This window comes from Astatotilapia calliptera, chromosome 15, assembly GCF_900246225.1.
Source record: "Astatotilapia calliptera chromosome 15, fAstCal1.2, whole genome shotgun sequence".
NCBI lineage: Eukaryota > Metazoa > Chordata > Actinopteri > Cichliformes > Cichlidae > Astatotilapia > Astatotilapia calliptera.
Window position 1 is genome coordinate 36,115,962 of NC_039316.1, and position 19,526 is coordinate 36,135,487.

At 41.8% G+C, this 19,526-nt stretch overlaps 1 protein-coding gene across 3 annotated transcripts in view; it reads right to left on the reverse strand.

Moving 5' to 3' along the window:
• Positions 1-621: 621 nt before the first annotated feature.
• tsc22d2 (TSC22 domain family 2) overlaps positions 622-19,526 on the reverse strand; it is a 31,160-nt gene continuing 12,255 nt past the window's right edge. The window contains exons 2-5 of one of the 3 annotated variants that reach the window (XM_026194272.1): positions 13,282-13,353; positions 11,627-11,644; positions 1,558-1,609; positions 622-1,236 (exon numbers count right to left, since the gene is read on the reverse strand). In XM_026194272.1, coding sequence (XP_026050057.1) covers positions 946-1,236; positions 1,558-1,609; positions 11,627-11,644; positions 13,282-13,353 — 433 coding nt within the window. In that variant the 3' untranslated portion in view covers positions 622-945. The remainder of the gene's footprint in view (positions 1,237-1,557; positions 1,610-11,626; positions 11,645-13,281; positions 13,354-19,526) is intronic. The other 2 variants (XM_026194273.1, XM_026194274.1) reach the window with 2 other exon arrangements.

Here is a 19,526-nt window from a genome sequence, read left to right on the forward strand (position 1 = left end):
TTGCAAGAATCTATCAAATTTAATACCCGACAGATTCTAAAATACCAAAAAGAAAAAAAAGAAGTTTCTTTTTTGTTTTTTAATAAGCATCTCCATGACATTGTTCATTTACATTATGAAAATAGCAGCCCTGAAATAAATAAACGCAAATACTAAAACTGAACTAATGAAAATTTATTATGATTCATGTCAAACGTATGGTGGCTCTGAGAACAACACAAGATTTTTCGATGCAGCATATAACAAGCCGAGGCTGTCGGCTCGATCCGCTCGAGCTGAGCCGCCTGCCGGCGGCGTCCTCTTGCGCTCAGGAAGGACGTATCCTCCAAACCACCTCTCCATCACCCTCTCTGCACTCTTGGCCTCTTCCAGCCCTGCAATGACGTTGGGTGCAGACACTGGGAGGTCAGCCCCTGCTGGATGTTTCCAAGGATCCACGTCACCCCTCTGGTCCCTCGCAGGTACACGCTGCTGTCTTCCCCCCATTTGTTGCCCCACAAATCCAGCTCTCTGTGCCCTCTGACCCCCGCCATCCCCTACACAACATCAACATGCAGTTGCTGGTTTTTGTTTTTTTTTGTTGTTTTTTTTTAAATGCACACTGGCTGCCCTGCTCCCCCTCCCCCCCCCCCCATTTGCCCCCCCCCCATCTTCTCCTTTTTCAGCTCTGTTGCAGCCAAACATAAGGCCCGAATAAGACTTTGCACAGGATGGTAAATGTCTTAAACAATGTGAAGGCCTGATGACATCAGCACACGCTGACACAGCTCTTAGTGACAAACACAGATGTTGCTTTGTTGATTTGTCCTCAAGTGGAGCACTTTGAACACAGAGCCAAGTCCATTTGCTGTTTGGGGTTAAGGGGACGGTAGTAGTTAGTTGTTGCCTTTGCCAACAGACTCCTGTCCATGGGACGTGTGTTTCTGACAGTTTATAAAGAGGGAATCACGCTGAGGTGATGTCGGGCTGATGAGGGACGCTCTGGCTTCCCTCGTGGTGAACCAGAGAGGGGGTGCTGTTTGTGACGAGCGGGTGTTGCTGCTGCAGCGGCGGCGATCTGCTGCCATGGGTGAGCTGATTGGTCAGATGGCTGAGCTGCTCCGAGTTGGCCAGTGACTTCAGCACGGCGTTCTCGCGCTCCAGCATAGAGTTTCTCTCGTACAGCTCCTTGATGTGCTCCTTCAGCACCTCCACCTCCTCACGAACAGCGTACATCAGGTGACTCTTAACCAGATCCTGACAGGGAGGACAAACTAAAATTAGCACAGAAAAATAAATGTGGTCTTTGTACCGAGGCGTCACTGCTGCAGTTGCTTTTTAACAAATCCCCGGTCAATCAAAAGGGACCAGCAGCACAGAAACCAAATGTTTGGGCAGATTTGAGGCTAATTTTTCCTCTTTCCTTCTACAAGACGTTTCACGTTCATCCTCTTTCAAGCACTTATCTTAACATCAGCAAGGTAAAAGTTATTGTGAAATGTGTAATTGTACAGACTGGCAAGGAATCCATATCACAGGATTCATTCTGATATGACTTAAATATGCGGAAAAACTCACCATTGCCTGCTCAATCTTGTTATCGATGGCAACGACGCTGGCTCCCGAGGCACTGTGGACGGAAGAGGAGGAAGTTTAGATATCAATCTTGCTTATGACCATTGGACATTTCACATTCACTAAGTGCCAAAATTGGCTCTCCCACAACTTGAGTTTTCACTTGCATCGCTCAGGTGAATCAAAGCAAACCCTCGAGCGTTTTCACTCATGCAGATTAGCTTCTAGAGAATGAGATTAGACCAGGAAAAAACAAAACAAAAATAAAACGCGTACTATTTTTAGTGAATATTCCATTGTGTTTAACACAAACTGGCAGAGGGCCCATGTTTGGAAACGCAAAAATGCAAGACGGCACGCTACAAACGTGATGCCGTTTTCAGAGACCAGAAGCACGGGAAAGATTGAGGTGGAAGGTGAAGACATGTCTTGTTATACACACCAAACTCTGTTTCAGCAACAGCTTTATAACCCGGACTTGAAGCCTTTGCTCTACACGCCTGCATTAAGTGAAGTTGGCTTTCATCGCTCACACTATCTGTTCAGTATAAACAGCTGTCAGACTCTACTTTCAAATGTGCCACCAGTGAATCAGAGCATAGCAGCAACCCACAGAAACCAAGACAAAGTTCCACTTGTTATAACAGCTAAATCAAAATTCAACTATCTGCACATATATCCAGGTCAGACTGCATCTATGCATGGCAGACAGGGAGTCTGGTCAGTCTTGCAAAACGTGTTCGGTAATCAGATTACATCATCAGTGCACGCTCTCTTTTCTAAATTGTATCTGCATAAAATACCAAGCACCCACTTAGCTCCTCTCTGCCTCTTACATCGTTATAAAAACATCTTGATGTGGCCTCAGAGGAGCTCAACCCTGTAGTTTACATCTCACCATTTCTTCACCAGAAAGCGACGATTAAGCGTTTAATTAAAACACAACGATTAACTTACGAGTCCGTGCTACAAATCCTCATGAAACCAAACGTTTGCCCTTTAACCTCCTCCACAAAAAGCGCCTTTGTTTTCGAACGATCACCGCCCTGCTCCGCTGTGGAGCGAAAACAAAGGCAATCGATGTGTTCTGGAGCCGCTGGACGGCGCTCTGACTGGGAACTGGAGCAGCAGACGGAACACAATGTGCAGACTGCCTCTAATTATTGTTTTTAGAGCGTCCACGATGTTAAAAATTGGTTAACGTTATAAGAATGTGATAAAAGTAGATGTGAAACAGTTTCCTTTGAATTAAATACAGACGCAATTATTGTGTACCGAGGTTGGGGGTTGTAAGGAGCTTAAGTTAAGAAAAAAAACATTTGTTACGTTATGTTTACATCTTTTTTAAACGTAATTAGATAAAAATTAAAATTAAAAAAAGAACGTGGAAATCGCACATTGCGCTAACATCAGCCTGGTACCAGTCTATCCATCATTTACACTCCGCGTGCTAGAGCGCACGTAGTGTACGGCTCCGTGGACATCTCGTGGGGGGACACGTGGTATAAACACAGATCAAACTGATGCCATATGTTCGGGAAGAGAGTGGTCAACACTCGGAACAGCTGCTGGCAAAACACCTCAAACTATGCGGGGGACAAAACGAGCGCAAATGGCCACCGAGCAACACTCAAAGCACGTGTAAAAACATTGACAAGGAGCCAAATGTCTGCAGTTCGTAAATAAGAGTTTATAAAAAAGGATGCAGGTATGTAAATGTTTTCAGTTAGTAACGCAAAGATGCCGTAAAAACTCCAAACGCGGTCTCCATATGCACGCGTAAAATAAGCCCACACGCGCGGACACAGAAACAGCTTTTAAAGGTGTTTACCTGACGCATCGCGCTCTGTAGGCCACCAAACGCCCTGAATGTGGCGGGGATGTTCCCGGCGAGCAGGGCAGGCTGTAGCTCATTTTGCAGCGCATGGTTCCTGAAGTTTTCTCGCGGCTACACGTTTCTTACTGAGTAACAAACACAAACAACTGTCCTGTTTGAGTGGAGGCTCACGGTTTCTTAAAACCACTGCTTGGTCACATGGTGAGGCGGAGTTCAGCCTTCGCCGCCTCCTCCCTCCCCTCACCATTCATTTACTCCGAGAAGCTTCTTTCACAAGTTACATTATTCAGAGCCGAAACGTACGTGCGGAACAGCCACTCCAGAGGCACACGGGAACATATTTAAAGGCTCAGCTTTAATTCAAGGAGAGGCACAGCTCTGTATGTACCCTATATCTTGAGTTAGTGCCGTAAACTCCATCTGCACCATTACAAGGCTTCTGCAGGCCTGTTTCTCCACGTTTATTCTGTCTTTCCTTGAAATTTTGAGTCAAACTGCGGAGTTTGGCATATAAATTGTGCATAAAACACAACAAGGAGCGGTAAACAACAGTTGTTTTAAAAAGAATTTGGTGGTTTTATTGATCACATTAAGACTGCATTAAAACATCACAGGAATAAATTCATGTCCTTTTCGGCTAATTATATTAGCAAAGCAGTCCCTTCCTCCTCTGTCATTTCCAGTAAAAACACCAAGATTAAAACATGAGATGACTTCAAACTGCCCGCTTATTTTTCCACTCACTCAGTGGTTTACCAAGCACCTAAAATGGTTTAACTAAACGTCTGAGATTAGTCTGCGATAAGAATGGCAGCCAGGGTGTACCCCCACATTCCGGCTCGTTTGACTGCTGGGAGAGGCTCAAGCGTCTCCACTGCCCGTAATCCTGAATTGGACAAGCGGAAGCAAAGGGATGGACGGACGTCAGAGATGTGTAATGACGGTGAGGTAAATGAGTTGCATTCCAGCACAAATCTCATTCAGATATGTGATTTTAAAGTCGATAGATGACGGCAGCAGCAACAGAACACATTCCACCCTTTGAACTGAGCACTTCCACATCTGGGACAGTGAAAGAGATATGTCCACGAGCTTTGGCTGGAATGTGTTGTTATCAATAGCAAAAGACAAGAGGCATGCAGGTTGAATTAAAAATACAAAAAAAAAAAAAGAGAAAAGTTTGGCTTTGCAATCTGTACTTGAAGAGTTAAAGAAAAAGCTAGAAAGGAAGAAACATGTTGTTGTCATTCCATGTTCAAGGAAAACAAAGCAAACTGTATATTTTATTCAAGGAAGAAGACATGTGGTGGTTTATATAAGGACCACTGGCTGTGTTAACCTCAACACGGGCCTTCCCCGCAGACTGCAGCAGAGTACAAATGTACTCACCACCCCCCACCACCCCCAAACAAAGTCTCCGGGACCATAGGCAGCACATTCCAGTTCTGGCCACCTCCGGCCCCGAGGCCAATGCATTCAAACCCAGACATCTGTGTCACAGCCACCAGGGCTGGCTGCAGAGTTTCTACCACGCGTGCCTCCCTTTTGACACCGAGCCCATCTCCTCTTACACTGCACGGTGTACCCATCCTCCACCTGGATCCGTGTACATCACAGCAGACACGTGCAGGAGCCAAACAAACTCCCTAAATCATCACACACTGTTTTACAGCACCAGAACGCCAATGTGTTCTCCATTAGGGTCACAAATGCACCGGCACTCGTCCCCGTCCCAAAGCACATAAACACTCTCTGTGGGGGAAGGCAGCTGAATAAATGAAACCTTTGTCTTACAGTAATAACCCCCCTCAACGATCATATTTCAAAACAATAGCTGGAGGGTGGGGGCTGCAACAACAGATGAGTGTGCTCGCTGACAACTCACTGTGGCTCTTGTACCGATGCAAACGCTGGCTGCAGCCGGCCGCTTGTTTGAAAAGACAGGAGGGTGTAGTTCTGCCGCTGCGCCAGTTGGCGTCAGCAGATGCCCCCGATTAGCTGCGATTCAAAAGTTCAGCAGCTTCAGGAAGACAGCAGTTTAGCTATGACTTCATTATTATGGCACAAATCAGCTTGAAGTTTACGTTTAATCATGACGCAGCTGTAAAATTAATTTTAAAATAAAAAACAAAGAATGTTTTTGCTCCATCGGAGCTACAGGGGACCAATTCTCTTTTTATCTGTCTGAAAGGGGTCAAAAGTGCTGCGTGACCCAGCAAACAACCAAGCAGGCTCCACAACACTCTGCTCAACTAAACGATCACTCACTCTGAAAACAAAGAAACCAGTATTTTTGCAACAGGGCGTTCTCGGCAGCAGACCTGTGAGCCCCTCATGTTTACCCATCTGCTTAAATCAATCAGATCATATCCAGTTTTTCCACAGAAACAAGTACTAAAAACAGAAAAACAAAAAGAAGAGGAAACTTGGATTTCAGTCAATGCAATGTCTGCCGACATGAACAGATTTTTTTAGAAATATGTTATATTTAGATTTTCAGTTTCTGATCACATCAGCCTAATAAATCAATCAAATCCTCACATGTGAAGCTGAAGAAACAGTTTCAGATTATTTCCTGCCACACAAATAAAACTTTTTATTCACTAGCAAAACCGCAATTAGAAACTCGTTAGTCAAAATGTTCTATATTGAAATCAGTTATCAGGAAGGGCACAATTTACCTTCTAATGTGTGTGAAACGTGTGAGTCAACACAGCCTCAATGCTTTTCATGAAAATAACCTGAAACTGGAATATTAAAAAGGGGAGAAACAGGTTACACATCCCACAGGGAATTCTTGTGGTTTACTGCAGTTTATGTTTCCTGCAAGCACATATATTTGCATACTGAACTAAAATAATCCCCCAAAGACAACAATCTCGACAAACTACTTCTGTCCTCCATGGGCAGCAAAGCTTCAAACAACTGTGACAATTGCAGGATGCGACAAGTATGTTAATACGAGTCTGTGAACGTGGCACATATTTGGATGCTGTATTGTTGGGAGCATGTCTATATAAGGGGTGGTCCATATTGACACAATGGAGTCTAAACAAAATAAGAGAGACCACGGGGAAGTTTTATTTCTCCAGCACTAAATCCAAGTCACAAGTGGGCGTGTCTGCTGCCACCGAGCTTCCTCGTAAACAGGCCGGAGGAGTTGCCCCACTGCAACCTCATCTGTTGCGCAATATCGCTACACTGCTGCACAAGCAGCTCCTCGTCTAACATACGCGATGTGACTGGAAGGGAACCGGCCCGTCCTTCCACCACATGGACAGCTCCAGCAGACATCTTGGTAAACAAAACCGGATGACCGGGGAGCATGAGAAGCAGTCAAGTCCCTCGGGGCTTATAAAGCGAGGATAAAATCTGAATTCTTCAGACGGCAGATGAACTTCGTCCATCACTGTTAATTTAAGCAGTCCACAGAAGGCCTTTTTTTTTTTTTTTTTCATAGCACAGTCTTAGACGTGATGTCCATACCTACCAACAAGCATGAAAACATATCAAGAGACCAGTCGCGTACATGTAGGCCACAATTCAACTAGACAAAAGCTGCTGGTTTAGGGGACAAGCTCACCAAAGCAACATCTGCAATCTGTTCCCCATCTACAACTAACTACTGCTAGTGAAGCTGACGTTTTGTGTTGCTGCAGGAGAAGGGGCAGGCGGTAAGAAGCAAACGGACCAGCAGAAAAAAAAAAAAAAGAAAAAAAAAAAATGTAACCAGCAACCCTGCTGGTTACATTTTTTTTTTTTGTTAATGGCGACTGTACTCGACCTCGACAGCTCCTACAGAAATCCATCAAAACCCATATGCAAACAGTGAGAATGCAGCTCAAGGGTCCTCTGACCATAATTACCTAAACACAATGTGCTGCAAGATCAAATTACACTTTTTCAACGCCTGAGAGACTTGAGCTTCGCCACTTGTTTGTCTCAATCTGGATTAAGACCCCCGCTGGAATGTGCATACGTAATAGTTTTGTTCCTGAGGCTTTAATGGAAAAATCCCGGCACCTCAGCGTTAACGGGCCTCTGCATTCAGGGGAGCATTTATCACAGGATCAATGACTCAGCCTCATTTGGGTTTACTCTCTGAAGCAAAGGGTGTGGGTCAGACTAATGTCGTTAGGTAGTACAGTCTAATTACCCCTAATACACATGTCAGTGTCTTTATCAGTGGCACTTCAAGGGGACTTTTGGGAAACGCTGATGTTTAATGTTCTAAACATTGCATTTTAAAAGCAACCACAAGACAATCTGACTACTTAACACCAACTAAATCGCTGTGCTTTAAATAAATGATTAACACCAGCAAAGACAAAAATTAATCTCCTCCTCAAAAAACAGGATACTGGCTTTTAATTTGGTGACTTTGCAGATTTGGTCAGACAAAATAAAACAGCCATTTTTAGTGTTTTCTGACCAATAACTGCCAATGTCCATCGTCTACTGTAAATCATATATCAGTCTGACCTCATGGTGGTTCAGCTGGTAATTTAATGGTCAGTCAGTGGCTATAGGAGATACCCTGATATATAACTAAGTGTGAATGTCTTTAACTGTTCGAGCTCTAGGAGACACGATGTTGGAAAGGCCTGTGTGTGCTCAGCAAACCCTTTCTGGATAAAAACAGATCAAATGTCAGCAGCTTCCAAAGATAAAGTAGCCAGAATGAAAATGCTGCCACTAAAACAGTACAATCTTTGTGACAAGTGGTGTGTTATGCAAGCTTTAAGATCTTTCATGGATATGACTGCCATCCATCAAATTCTCCATGAATCTAAAAAAAAAAAAAAAGGTGTCCCATATGAGATCAGTGCTCTGTGCACGTCCAGTCCTGTCCTGGCTCCCACACAGCTGTTGGGTAAACTTTACATTTTTTAAAAATAACTGTACTTCCTTAACAGATAAGACACTGCAAATGTATTGGGATGGATCTGATGAGGATAAGACCCGCCCCCAGGCTTTCGGCAATTACAATCTGAAGTCAGTCCAAGAAATACAGCCCTACAGTAAAGTACACTTTTTTTTCCTTTCTAAATAACAAAGGTGCAATAAATGGTGACAGTTTATAAAAGTTATATTTCTCAGTTCTATTTTGAAGACAACTGCAGCTAAGTTGATGAAGAAGTTTACCATGACAGTGTTGTCCAATCAGCACATCAGAAGTGAAACTTCAGCATTCAAGAGTTAAACTTTAATCCTCTCCCCAACAATGACTGCTCGTTTCTGAGTCATAAACAGTGCTAACATATCTGATCTGGTTTAAATAAGTCCCCGCTGGCTGAGCCTTGGCTGGGCCTGAGGCCACCAATCAGGTGTTCTCTGACCAAATATAAATCTGTCTATTCTTTATTATCCATAATCATCGAGTTGATCTTTGTGGACAGAGGACTGTAAAAGGGTTGCTGCCTGTGGGTTACGTGGAACTAATCACAGCCTTATAATAAATCCATTCAACACAGACAACAGATTGCTTTCCTGCTATGTTTACAAAAGCAGAGTTCAAGTTGTAATCTTGTTAGGTTAAAAAAATAAATGTGCAGAGTTTTTTTTACAAGGGAAGACTAAAGCAGAGCTGTGGGGGATCAACTACAGACCAGTGAGACTTTGAGTTTGTGAAATGATGTCCAGAAACAACTCTGCATCCTGTGGTTATACTTCTTATTAGCAGTTAGAAAACTGAAAAAAATAACTAAATCACTGCATGGGAAACCTAAGACTGAGTGTCTTAGATGACATGTATTAATAGACCTCTCTGCTGAATCACTTGTTATTAATCTCTGTCTCTCTTCCACAGCATGTCTTTATCCCGTCTTTCTTCTCTCACCCCAACTGCAGCAAATGGCCCCGCCCCTCCCTGAGCCTGGTTCTGCTGGAGGTTTCTTCCTGTTAAAAGGGAGTTTTTCCTTCCCACTGTCGCCAGAGTGCTTGCTCATAGGGTGGTAATATGATTGTTGGGTGTTTTTCTTTGTATGTATTATTGTAGGGTCTACATTAAAATATAAAGTGCTGTGAGCCAACGTTGTGATATGGCGCTATACAAATAAAATTGAACTGAATTGAATGTCAAAGAGAAAAAAGTTACACATGAATGCACATTTTTAGTACAATTATACAAATATGAAGTACAAACTCACTGCCACTGTTTTTATGGGTGAATATTAAAAATTATGTTCAGTTTACCAAACAGTCCAAATTTAAATCTGTATCCTGATGTAAAAAAAAAAGAAAAAAAAGAAAAAAAGAAAAAGCTATAATGCGTGCCTTAGAGTGTTTTTCGAGTTTTGTGTTTTCAAAATTAAAATAACATTTGCGTGTTTTATTTTAGTCACAAGCAAAAATTTCTAATGCAGCATTTTTCCACACGTGTCCAAAAAGGCTTTCAGCAACCTGTGGTTTTAAAACTAATTTGGGTTGTAAAGCTACAAGCTCTGCATTGCTGATAGAGCAGCAGAAGATTTGGCACCAATACGTTTTGATCCCAAAAGCCAATCAGAAACTTGTCTAAAAATGAGAAGATGAGCGGGCACTGTGCTCAACTGAGGTTTTACATTTTTCCATAAACCCACTCATTTTGAGGAATGCTTTAAAGGGCCCTCAAAACTGTTTGTGTGCAATTCCCCTCTTCATTTCCAACAAGTCCGACCTTGCAGGAGAGCTGGCTCGGGACAAAGGGAGGTGGAATGAGGCGTCTCCTTCAGGTTTACCTGGGGTTAGTTGAAAAGTTCTGAATAAAGCTGCTCTGTTACTCTCAGAGCCCATAGGCAAAGCCAAGCTGGATGAGGAACAAACAGAAGCACAGAGTCTTTTGCCAGCTGTGACGACGCACTGTTGCTCAACTGCTACTGTTGTCAAGTAAACAAGGACCCTTATTTAGGTCATATGGACGATCTCGTGCTTAATGCAGTATTACGGGGCGATCGTGGCTCAAAGAGTTGGCAGTTCGAGCCCCGGCTCGGATAGTCTCGGTCGTTGTGTCCTTGGGCAAGACACTTCACCTGCCGCATACTGGTGATGGCCAAAAGGGCCAATGGCGCGATATGGCAGCCTCGCTTCTGTCAGTCTGCCCCAGGGCAGCTGTGGCTACAACTGTAGCTGCCTCCACCAGTGTGTGAATGTGAGAGTGACTGAATAGTGGAATTGTAAAGCGCTTTGAGGGCCCCGAAAAGCAATCCATTATTATTATTATTATTATTATTATTATTATTATTATTATTATTATTATTATTATTATTATTATTATTATTATTATTATTATAATATCACACACAATGTCTGATTGGTTGCTAATCCCTCCACCACTTACTGTCACTTGGCAACAGAGGTTTAAAGTCACAAGCATTGATAAACTACTCCAAAAGTCCACCAACCCTTGATGATATGTGCAATTTTAGTCAATATCCCCAAGAATGACATTTTGAAACAAGAATCATTTAAAGCTCAATAATTGTAAACTCTACTTCTTATTTCATTCTGTCACATATATATCACAGGATAAATGTTAATATATGGCATTATTAAGTCATATTTATTTTCTTGCTTCTTCCCAAGACTCCCCAGAATTTTCTGCACGTCACTTCATGACATAACAAGTCAACCGCATGTTTAAGGACTTAAACGATAAATACACCTCAACTTCAAAGTTTGTTTGCCGGTATCTGTTGGCAGCTTCCATGAGAGCACATGGGAACAGAAACTGTTTATGGTAAATGCAAACCACGGATTCCCAAGTCAAAACAAGTGCCATTCATTTGTCTGCGTTATTGACAGGTACCTATGCAACGAAACAAATAGCTTATAAAAAAATAAATCATTAAGCACAGAAAATGAAGCCTAAACTCTAAATAAAGCAAGATTGTCAAATGCATTATACATACTAGCAAACACCAGGCTCGTGGCACTTTTTCAAATTCTTCATCCCGTATTTAGCCCCGAGTGAAACGGATTAAGTTAGCATCACATTAACAGGGAGGCGATGAAATGAACGTAATAGACATCCTGAAATCCAAGGATTGTTTTTTTAAAAACATAGATATTAATAATCGCTGTGTGTGTGACAGTGTTCGTGCAAAGTAAGCATACAGATATATACGTACAATATGATGATTACAGCATTTGTTGATTGATTTATTTCATTAGCAACTCAAAGCAAATCCATAGTTATGCAATTTCATAAAATTCAGCTTGGGAGTTTTACTGTAATCTTTGAGAAAGAGCACATACCTGTGCTTCAGCTCTTGTCTTGGTGGTGGAACAATGGGAATAATGAAGAAAAAAAAAAAAAAGAATTAAATTATCACCGGTAGTATGCAAGTAAAAGCATTTAGAGGACTTAAACATTTAATAAAAGAATAAAATAAATGGATCTGGCCACACGCAAGAAATGTATACACAAATGTCTAACATAACTTTTAAGATATTAAAATAATTTAATGTTACAATTTTTTTGTTTGAGTCAATCTGGACAGCTACCTTTGTGTAGCCGTTTTTGAATGAAAGATATCGCCTCTTCTTTTATTAGACCTGTCAAAGTAATTTTTGACTACTGTCATCTTGTAGTCTATGAAAGGTAACAAGAAAAATCGAGCTCTCCCTGAAGAGACATTTGTTGGAGCTGGAACAGGGGATTTAATACTTTTTTTTTTTTTAATTTAAAAACTAAAAAACAGTTCTCAAATTTACACATAACCCCATCCATTATGGGTTAATATAAATCAGCTGAAAGCCAAGGCATGTTAGTAACAAGCACAATGCCACAGCTCTGACATGGACTCTTTTTTTTTTTAAGGATGAGCTTTTAAAGGTTGAGAATTAAGCTTAAGCTTAAAAACACTTTTAAAAATCACCAACTTCTCATCTGATCATACCAATGACAGGCTTACAAAAACATTGGTCATGTTATTACATTTGGATCTGCAATACTCAGTACTAAACCTCTTCAGCACTTAGCTCCACACATCGCAGGGACAAGGGAAACCTGAGCCCCAGATCCTCGTGACTGGCAGACCACAGATACGCTGAGTGTCACAGAGATGTGAAACGCTGCCAGATCAGCTCTAGTGCTTCTTCCACTGCCATGCTTTCTGCGTGCTGTACACACTCACACCTGCTGAAATGTCCAGTTTGACCAGCCGTTTAAGTAATGAGTCCCAAAGTGATGTTTCTTTATTTCAATAAAGGAGAAAAGTCTAGACTTCTTTAATAATCTGGTAATCATTCGATACATTCAGTCTTTTCCTCTCAACGATAAAATCTGTACGACACATAAGGAGCCAATTATTCTTTGGTTTAATTCTGGCTGAAAAATTGCTGTTTAAATAATATAAGTATATATGGAAATAGATCCATAGATACATCTATCAGAAAAGGAAATAAAATCTTATCCAGAACAGGTCATCGTTTTCTACAATAAATTTAAAGTACAGCTGTAGTCACTTGTAAACTATATAAATCAGGGGTGGGGAACTCCAGGCCTCGAGGGCCGGTGTCCTGCAGGTTTTAGATCTCACCCTGGGTCAACACACCAGAATAAAATGATTAGTTCATTACCAGGCCTCTGGAGAAAGTCAAGCCATTTAAATCAGCTGTGTTGGATCAAGGACACATCTAGAACCAGCGGGACACCGGCCCTTGAGGCCTGGTGTTCCTCCACCCCTGACATAACAATCATCCTCCAATTGTTTCTGGAAATTTGTGACAGATGCTCACACTGAAATGAGTAAAATCAATTAATTACTTCAGGACTCCATAAATAGATTACAGGCTGCTGAAGATGGACATTTTCCTTTAGGGTGCACAAGGTGAAAGCGGTACAGGGTCCGGTTAAGCCAGCCAGCCAAGTCAAGGCCACACACAAGTTAAAACACCCGAGCTCATACCTATCGTTGATGGGCTTTGACCCTCGTAATCGGCTAGGCCGGAAAGCCTGGTAGAAAGCAGTGGACGGGTTCCTGCATTTTAATTAGGAAGGGAAAAAAGAAAGTAGAAGCATGAGTGAAAAAACAGAAATGTGCATAGTGAGGAAGTAGAGCAAGAACTTGAACCACAATGAGGTAAAACTGAGGAGAGAAACATTTTGTCAGTCATCCGAGTGACTTCTTCAGTCTCAGCTGACTGCAGTTTCCAACTTAAAAACAGTAAATTTTCATAATGACCGAAACTAGAACCACTGATTAACAAAGGGCTGTGAGATCAGTTTCATGATCATTAATTTGCGAATTGCCATGACCATTGATTACCACGAGTACAATTCACAGAGAGTTGGGGAATGGCTGCAATCACATGATTGTAAGATGGTGAGAGATTAGGTTCCCTCCTCGATTCAGAGATGGTCTTTCCCTTTTTGGGTTTGAGCAGTGAGTCAAGGAGGCTAAAGGTAAGTCTGCAGGGTACTGAGGTGGAAAACAAGAATCATGTCATTTGTATGAACAGCCAACTTAAAGCTTTGACATGTCCACTCCAAACTTTGTGGCTCATTTCCCCAGACATGGATTAAGCATAGTCTTAGACTGAAACTTGTTTCCATTGGAGATCATTGAATGTTTTTGTAGTTGAGGACTTGCTTTAATCCATGTCTGAGAAACTGTCTTACTATAATCAGCACTATTTCTAAAAAAAAAAAATTTTTTTAAAATATCCTGGACAGACGAGACTACAAATTGGGAGAAAAATAATTATTATAAGGTTCGTGCTGGTTAATATGCCACGTCTGCATCTTCAATATAAAACTTTCTATGGAGCCTCCTCCTACAGTGTCTGCAGGGGTGGTCGACCAAAATCACAAACTACGCAGGTTAAATATATACAACACCCTGGAGGACCTAAAAACAAAATCCGGCGTGGCTTAGGAATTCAGTTCCAAAACTAGAAGAGTGGGGTTAACCATCCACTACTGTATACTGTACTAGTGACTGTCGAGCCTGATCTACCACTGAGTTTTCATATGCGAACCCTTGATAGATTTATATGTGCCACTCCCAGCCAACAGCAGCTCAGTAAACCCAAGTTTTCTGCATCTCTGCTTCGGTATTTAGACACTGTCAGTTTATAGAGCTCCCAAACAACAGACTTCATGACAGCAGCTGTCACATCAACTCTGACAGAGCCAAAATACCTGGTTTTATTGGGATGGGGAAAATTTTGCATGCAAAATGAGGTCATTGTATGAAAGAAGAGGGCCGCCAGGTATGAAGAGAAGATGAGTGAAGGGGAGTCATTCAAAAATCAAGGAAGTAGAGAAAGAGGGGAAAAATAAGGGGGGGGGAAAGCAGTTATAAGGAAATATGGAACCACCGTGTCACCACACACCTCTCAGCATTACCCTGAGCAAAAGGTTGGTTTTTCATACCACACACTATATTACAGTGCACAGGACTATAGAGACTTTGTTTGCCTTTGCATTCACTCTGTTTTAGATCTCATTTCAAGGAAATAAACAGACTTTGTTTTCTTTTAAAGTGGGCAGAAGGCTAGCAAGCTCCTTTAGGTCCTCTCTCAATAAAGCAGGTCTACTTTAGACTACTTGGCACTCGCCTTTGTGGGAGGAAGAGCAAGTAAAAGTGAAAGAAAATGTACACCAGTTACAAGGCTCCGCACTGTCAGCAACTGGTAAGAGATGGTGTGTGAACATAGCACTTCTGTTCCCCCCTAAAAAAGGAACAATAGTAAAGAAGCGCAGGTGAGGTAGATATGGTAGTCAGGAGCCTCACCCACAGGGAGAAGGTAATCCAGCTCAGAGATGAGACACCAAAGCAACAGGTTGTCATAATTTAAGTTTGTGACAGTTTAAAAGGAGCCTTTATCACAAAATAGAGGAAGCACCAAGCCTGAACACCACCAATGGCAACATGTGTATATACTGGTATATGAATCCACTCTGTCAAACATTTTATTTGTTTCTCTGGGATTTCTCCCTGATGCCGAAAACTAAAATAACAATTATTGTTCTCCTCCTTTTATTAAACTCAATTTAATTTCACATTTCAGGTTTAGTTAGATGTTGTGACAGCCACGTTACACCCTTCACTGACGCCTCACAGTGAAGCAGAGCATATTAAGAGCTTAAGAAACTGAAATATTGTAATTATTGGATAAGAATATAAAGCTGTCCATTTTTAAATTTGCCACAGTGCCTCCAGTAAAGTGTAAAATGTTTTTTTTTATTGTTTTACAAAAAGAATTTGCCATTTTATTTATTAGACATGCAGGTTTAGGTAGGGGTGGGCCGTATAAATGGTATACGGTAGAAACGATATGAATTTGGCCAGCGGTAGAGGTTTTGACTATACCGGGATAGCGCATAATGATGGTGTCATCAAGCTGCACCGGTTTTGGTCAAAAGCATTGCAGAGACTGCAAAAGGAGAAGTTTTGGACCCAGATTACTCTGCGAGGCTCCTGACTACGGCAGCCGTAATGCTCCAACAATCCAAAACCGCTTCAAGGTCAGTAAGCACAACCAGGATACATACATAAGGCGCACCGGATTATAAGGTTCACTCTCAATTTTTGAGAAAATTAAAGGATTTCAAGTGTGCCGTATTAGTGTGGAAAATACGTTATACAGAAGAAAAATTATATATTGCGATATATATCGTTACCGCACATGCTTCAAATTTTACCGCATTATGGATTTTAGGCTATATTGCCCAGCCCCAGCTGGAGGGATCGAATCATTACCTAGTTTTATATTTGTTGTTTCCTCTTAGTTTTGGTTTGCCGTTGTCGCCATCATGAATGGTTCAGTTTTCTTTCAGTCAGTTGTGCACCTCAATTTTTGCAGCCCGCTGACTAATACGGAGTATGGTGTTGGTTCGGGGCAGAGGTGACATCACAGTTTGTGTGTGTGACAATCAAAAAACAACCAAAGCGGTGATGCAGTCCACTGTTAACATCACAGCACTGCTGCAGAAGAAACGAAGACTGCTCGCAGCTTCATTCTCTTAACCTTAAAGAATCTTCTTGTGCTTGAAGTCACAGTCACACATGCAGAATGGATACATGTTGCTGTTGCTGAGCTGCATTTGACAAGTAAACTGAAAGTTAATGTGAGGAACTGAAGCCGTTATTAGTCATGTAAATGACCAAGGTAACAGTGAATCGTTCTGGTGTATCAAAAAAAGAGTTCTCTATGAATAAGTCACTTTCGGCTTTACGAAACATAGTTCACAATTCAATTTATCTTTTGGCAATTTGCAGAATAATCAAAAATTAATGACGTTTTTGTACTTGACTTCAGCGGTCCCAACCCCCGGGCCTCGGACCGGTACGTGAGTCGTTTGGTACCGGGCCGCGAGAGTTGAGGCTCAGGTGTGAAATGTATAGTTTTCAGGAGTTTTATCGGTTTTCAGCTTTATTTTGTTATCGTTTTTATCGTTAACTTGGTTTTCCTGGGTCTTTTCACGTGTATTATGAATAAATCTTCTTTTTTTTGGTACCGGTACTAGTTTTATTTTGTTGTATTTATCCGCGACACCTTAAAGGCCGGTCCGTGAAAATATTGTCGGGCATAAAGCGGTCCGTGGTGCAAAAAAGGTTGGGGACCGCTGCTTTACTTCACCTGCTGCCACTTGCATTGCTGCTGAAGGTGAATATTAAAGAGCACTGAAAACAGCTTCTTGCCCATTTGACCTTCAGCTGCTGGGGACTTTGGTTAGAAAACGCGAAAAGACTCTTGCGCAGCCTTAAGGCATCAATTTGGAAGTCACTTATCACAAGTGCACATGACTACACTTGATCTTATTCTGACTCTCTGTCAATCAGAGTTACAGTTTACTCATTGTTCCTGCATTAGCTGTTGTGAAAAGCCATAGAGTGCCTCCAGCTCGAGCAACTGCTTGCGTGACTCCTCAAAGAGTATCACAGGCCCTGAGATTTAAGGAGAGGTAATTTATGATCCATGCTGTCAAAGTACAGGTTGTCCTGGATTTATTTACCTGACTCAAAACAGTGAACAAAAATGACAAACTTAATCAGGTCACAGAAACACCAACTGACTGCTGCCAGTCGGGGAAAAACAAACAAAAAAAAACAAAAAAAAACAAAAAACATACACTTCACCTTTCCTTATTAACTTGTACATTTTACATAAACCTAGGCAAGCAGAAAAGAAAGAATGATGTATCCATTTTATAATACAATAAAAATGTAATTACTTTAGGTTTTTCTCACAACTTTTTGGAGCAGATACACCTTATGTCCCATTGTACACTCAGGTACACTGAACAAAAGCACCATCAACTGTCTACTGCAATAAAGAAAATAGAAAATACTCTACAAAAAGATTACCAAAAAAAAAAAAAAAGATGCCTCCTGTTGGCTGTGCAGTCTGACATAAAGTCGCCATACTGTCACATCTGAGAGGCTGTTCCCTGGTCTCATGATGTATGCTTGACGAGGGATTTAACAGCCGGTGCTTTTGTCAATAAAGGAGGGTCGCTGTCACAGCCATTTATCACATGTGGAAAAAAGGACCTGCCAAATCAAACACGCAAGAACCATTTGGAGCAGTAACCACCATTTATGACTTTAGATACTTTGGTAATGATAACATTCTGAGAACAGTTTACATTACGTGTTCTGTTAACTTCAGTGACATAATCTCTGGTGTGACAGGAAAACATGAATGCCTCGCAATTTTTTATTTTAATAATGCATTTTTTTCTTAAATAACTTTAAAAAAAAAAATAAATACAAATTTAGGGACAAAACCAGACTCTATAAACCTAACTTGGGATTGCAACCCGGTTTTGAAATGCTACTTATTTTTCTTTGAGCCCACCTCTGGAGCGCCATCTCCCCATTTATGGTCACCAAAAACTACATTTGTGTGGGTGTGACCTGATGGTGGGCCAAATATACTGGAAAGTGGACGGCGGACCGAGCAGTTGTATGAATTTTTCCTCGTAACACGGTGAGCGCAAACGGCTCATCGGCCAACGGGGATGTAACCCTTTTCATGGGGTCGAGCCCGCGTCCGTAGCCGACAAAATCCCAGCAGTGACGGCACGACCCCGCCCACTCTCTTATGGGAGGCTACAGAAAGCAGGAAATAAAAGAGGTTTGTTGGGGCATCTGTGGCTCAACTTAGAAAAACCTCAATGAACAACATCACAGTTCAGGTTTTAGCAATGTTAAAACAGGCAGCAAAACACTTCAGCAAAGCAAACATGTAAAAGTCAGAGAAAACCTAGTGAAAATATGTCACGCTGATATGAGCATTCTCGTAAGCACTGGGTGTTAATTTCTGCTCGAGTTACACATAATTGTTACCATGAGCACCGATGAGTCAGTCTAATTCACAATCTGCGGTGGCTTATTCAGTTGGGTGGCAACCGATAGCTTCAGCCTGGAGCTACAAAGCCACCATTTCTGCTCAATTTCACTTTGCTGCGTTCGTGTTCACTGACTTTGCCGGTTAAATAAAGTGTAGAATCGGTTCCTGAAGCATGACACTGGCCTACTGAACTCTGCCACACTGGCCGTCAGCTCTGTTTCTGTCTTGACTCGTCAGCTGTTCTGTACCAACAGTGGCCTGTCACTCACACGTAACTCTGAGGTCAAGCAGGAAAGCAGGGCGACTCAGGGAGCACCGTTATCTGACAAGTGCTCCCTGAGTTTAGTTTAGTGACTATAAAAGCTGGGTTGGGAGCAGTTGATTCCCTTTATTGTTTCCGAAAATAAATAAAATAACTCACACGTAGCAACTTCCAATGCAAGTGCAGCTGCTTTGATTTAAGGCCTGTTCTTCAAGACCCTCCCAGCTGTCTGTGCATTCATACCCTCATGCAGATGAAGCAGTAGCAGATTCCTGTGACAAATCACAGCCAACTCCTTTAAAATACCACACACTGGGTGTGTCTCGTGGGCATTTCACTTACTGCCCTGAGGTAAACTCAACCTGATATAGATCTTTATCTCCTACAGGGAGGGTACAATGCAAAGGTTCATTTTACTTCTTTGCAATGATGTCAAATATAGTGCAAAGTTATCATGTTTGTTAGTGAAAAGTCAGTTACATTAAAATGCACTTTTGCAATTCACAATGCCTGGAAAGCTGGATAAAAAAAAAAAAAAAGACTTAATTGTTGCAGACTGCACTGCAACACAGAGAGCTTTCAGATCAC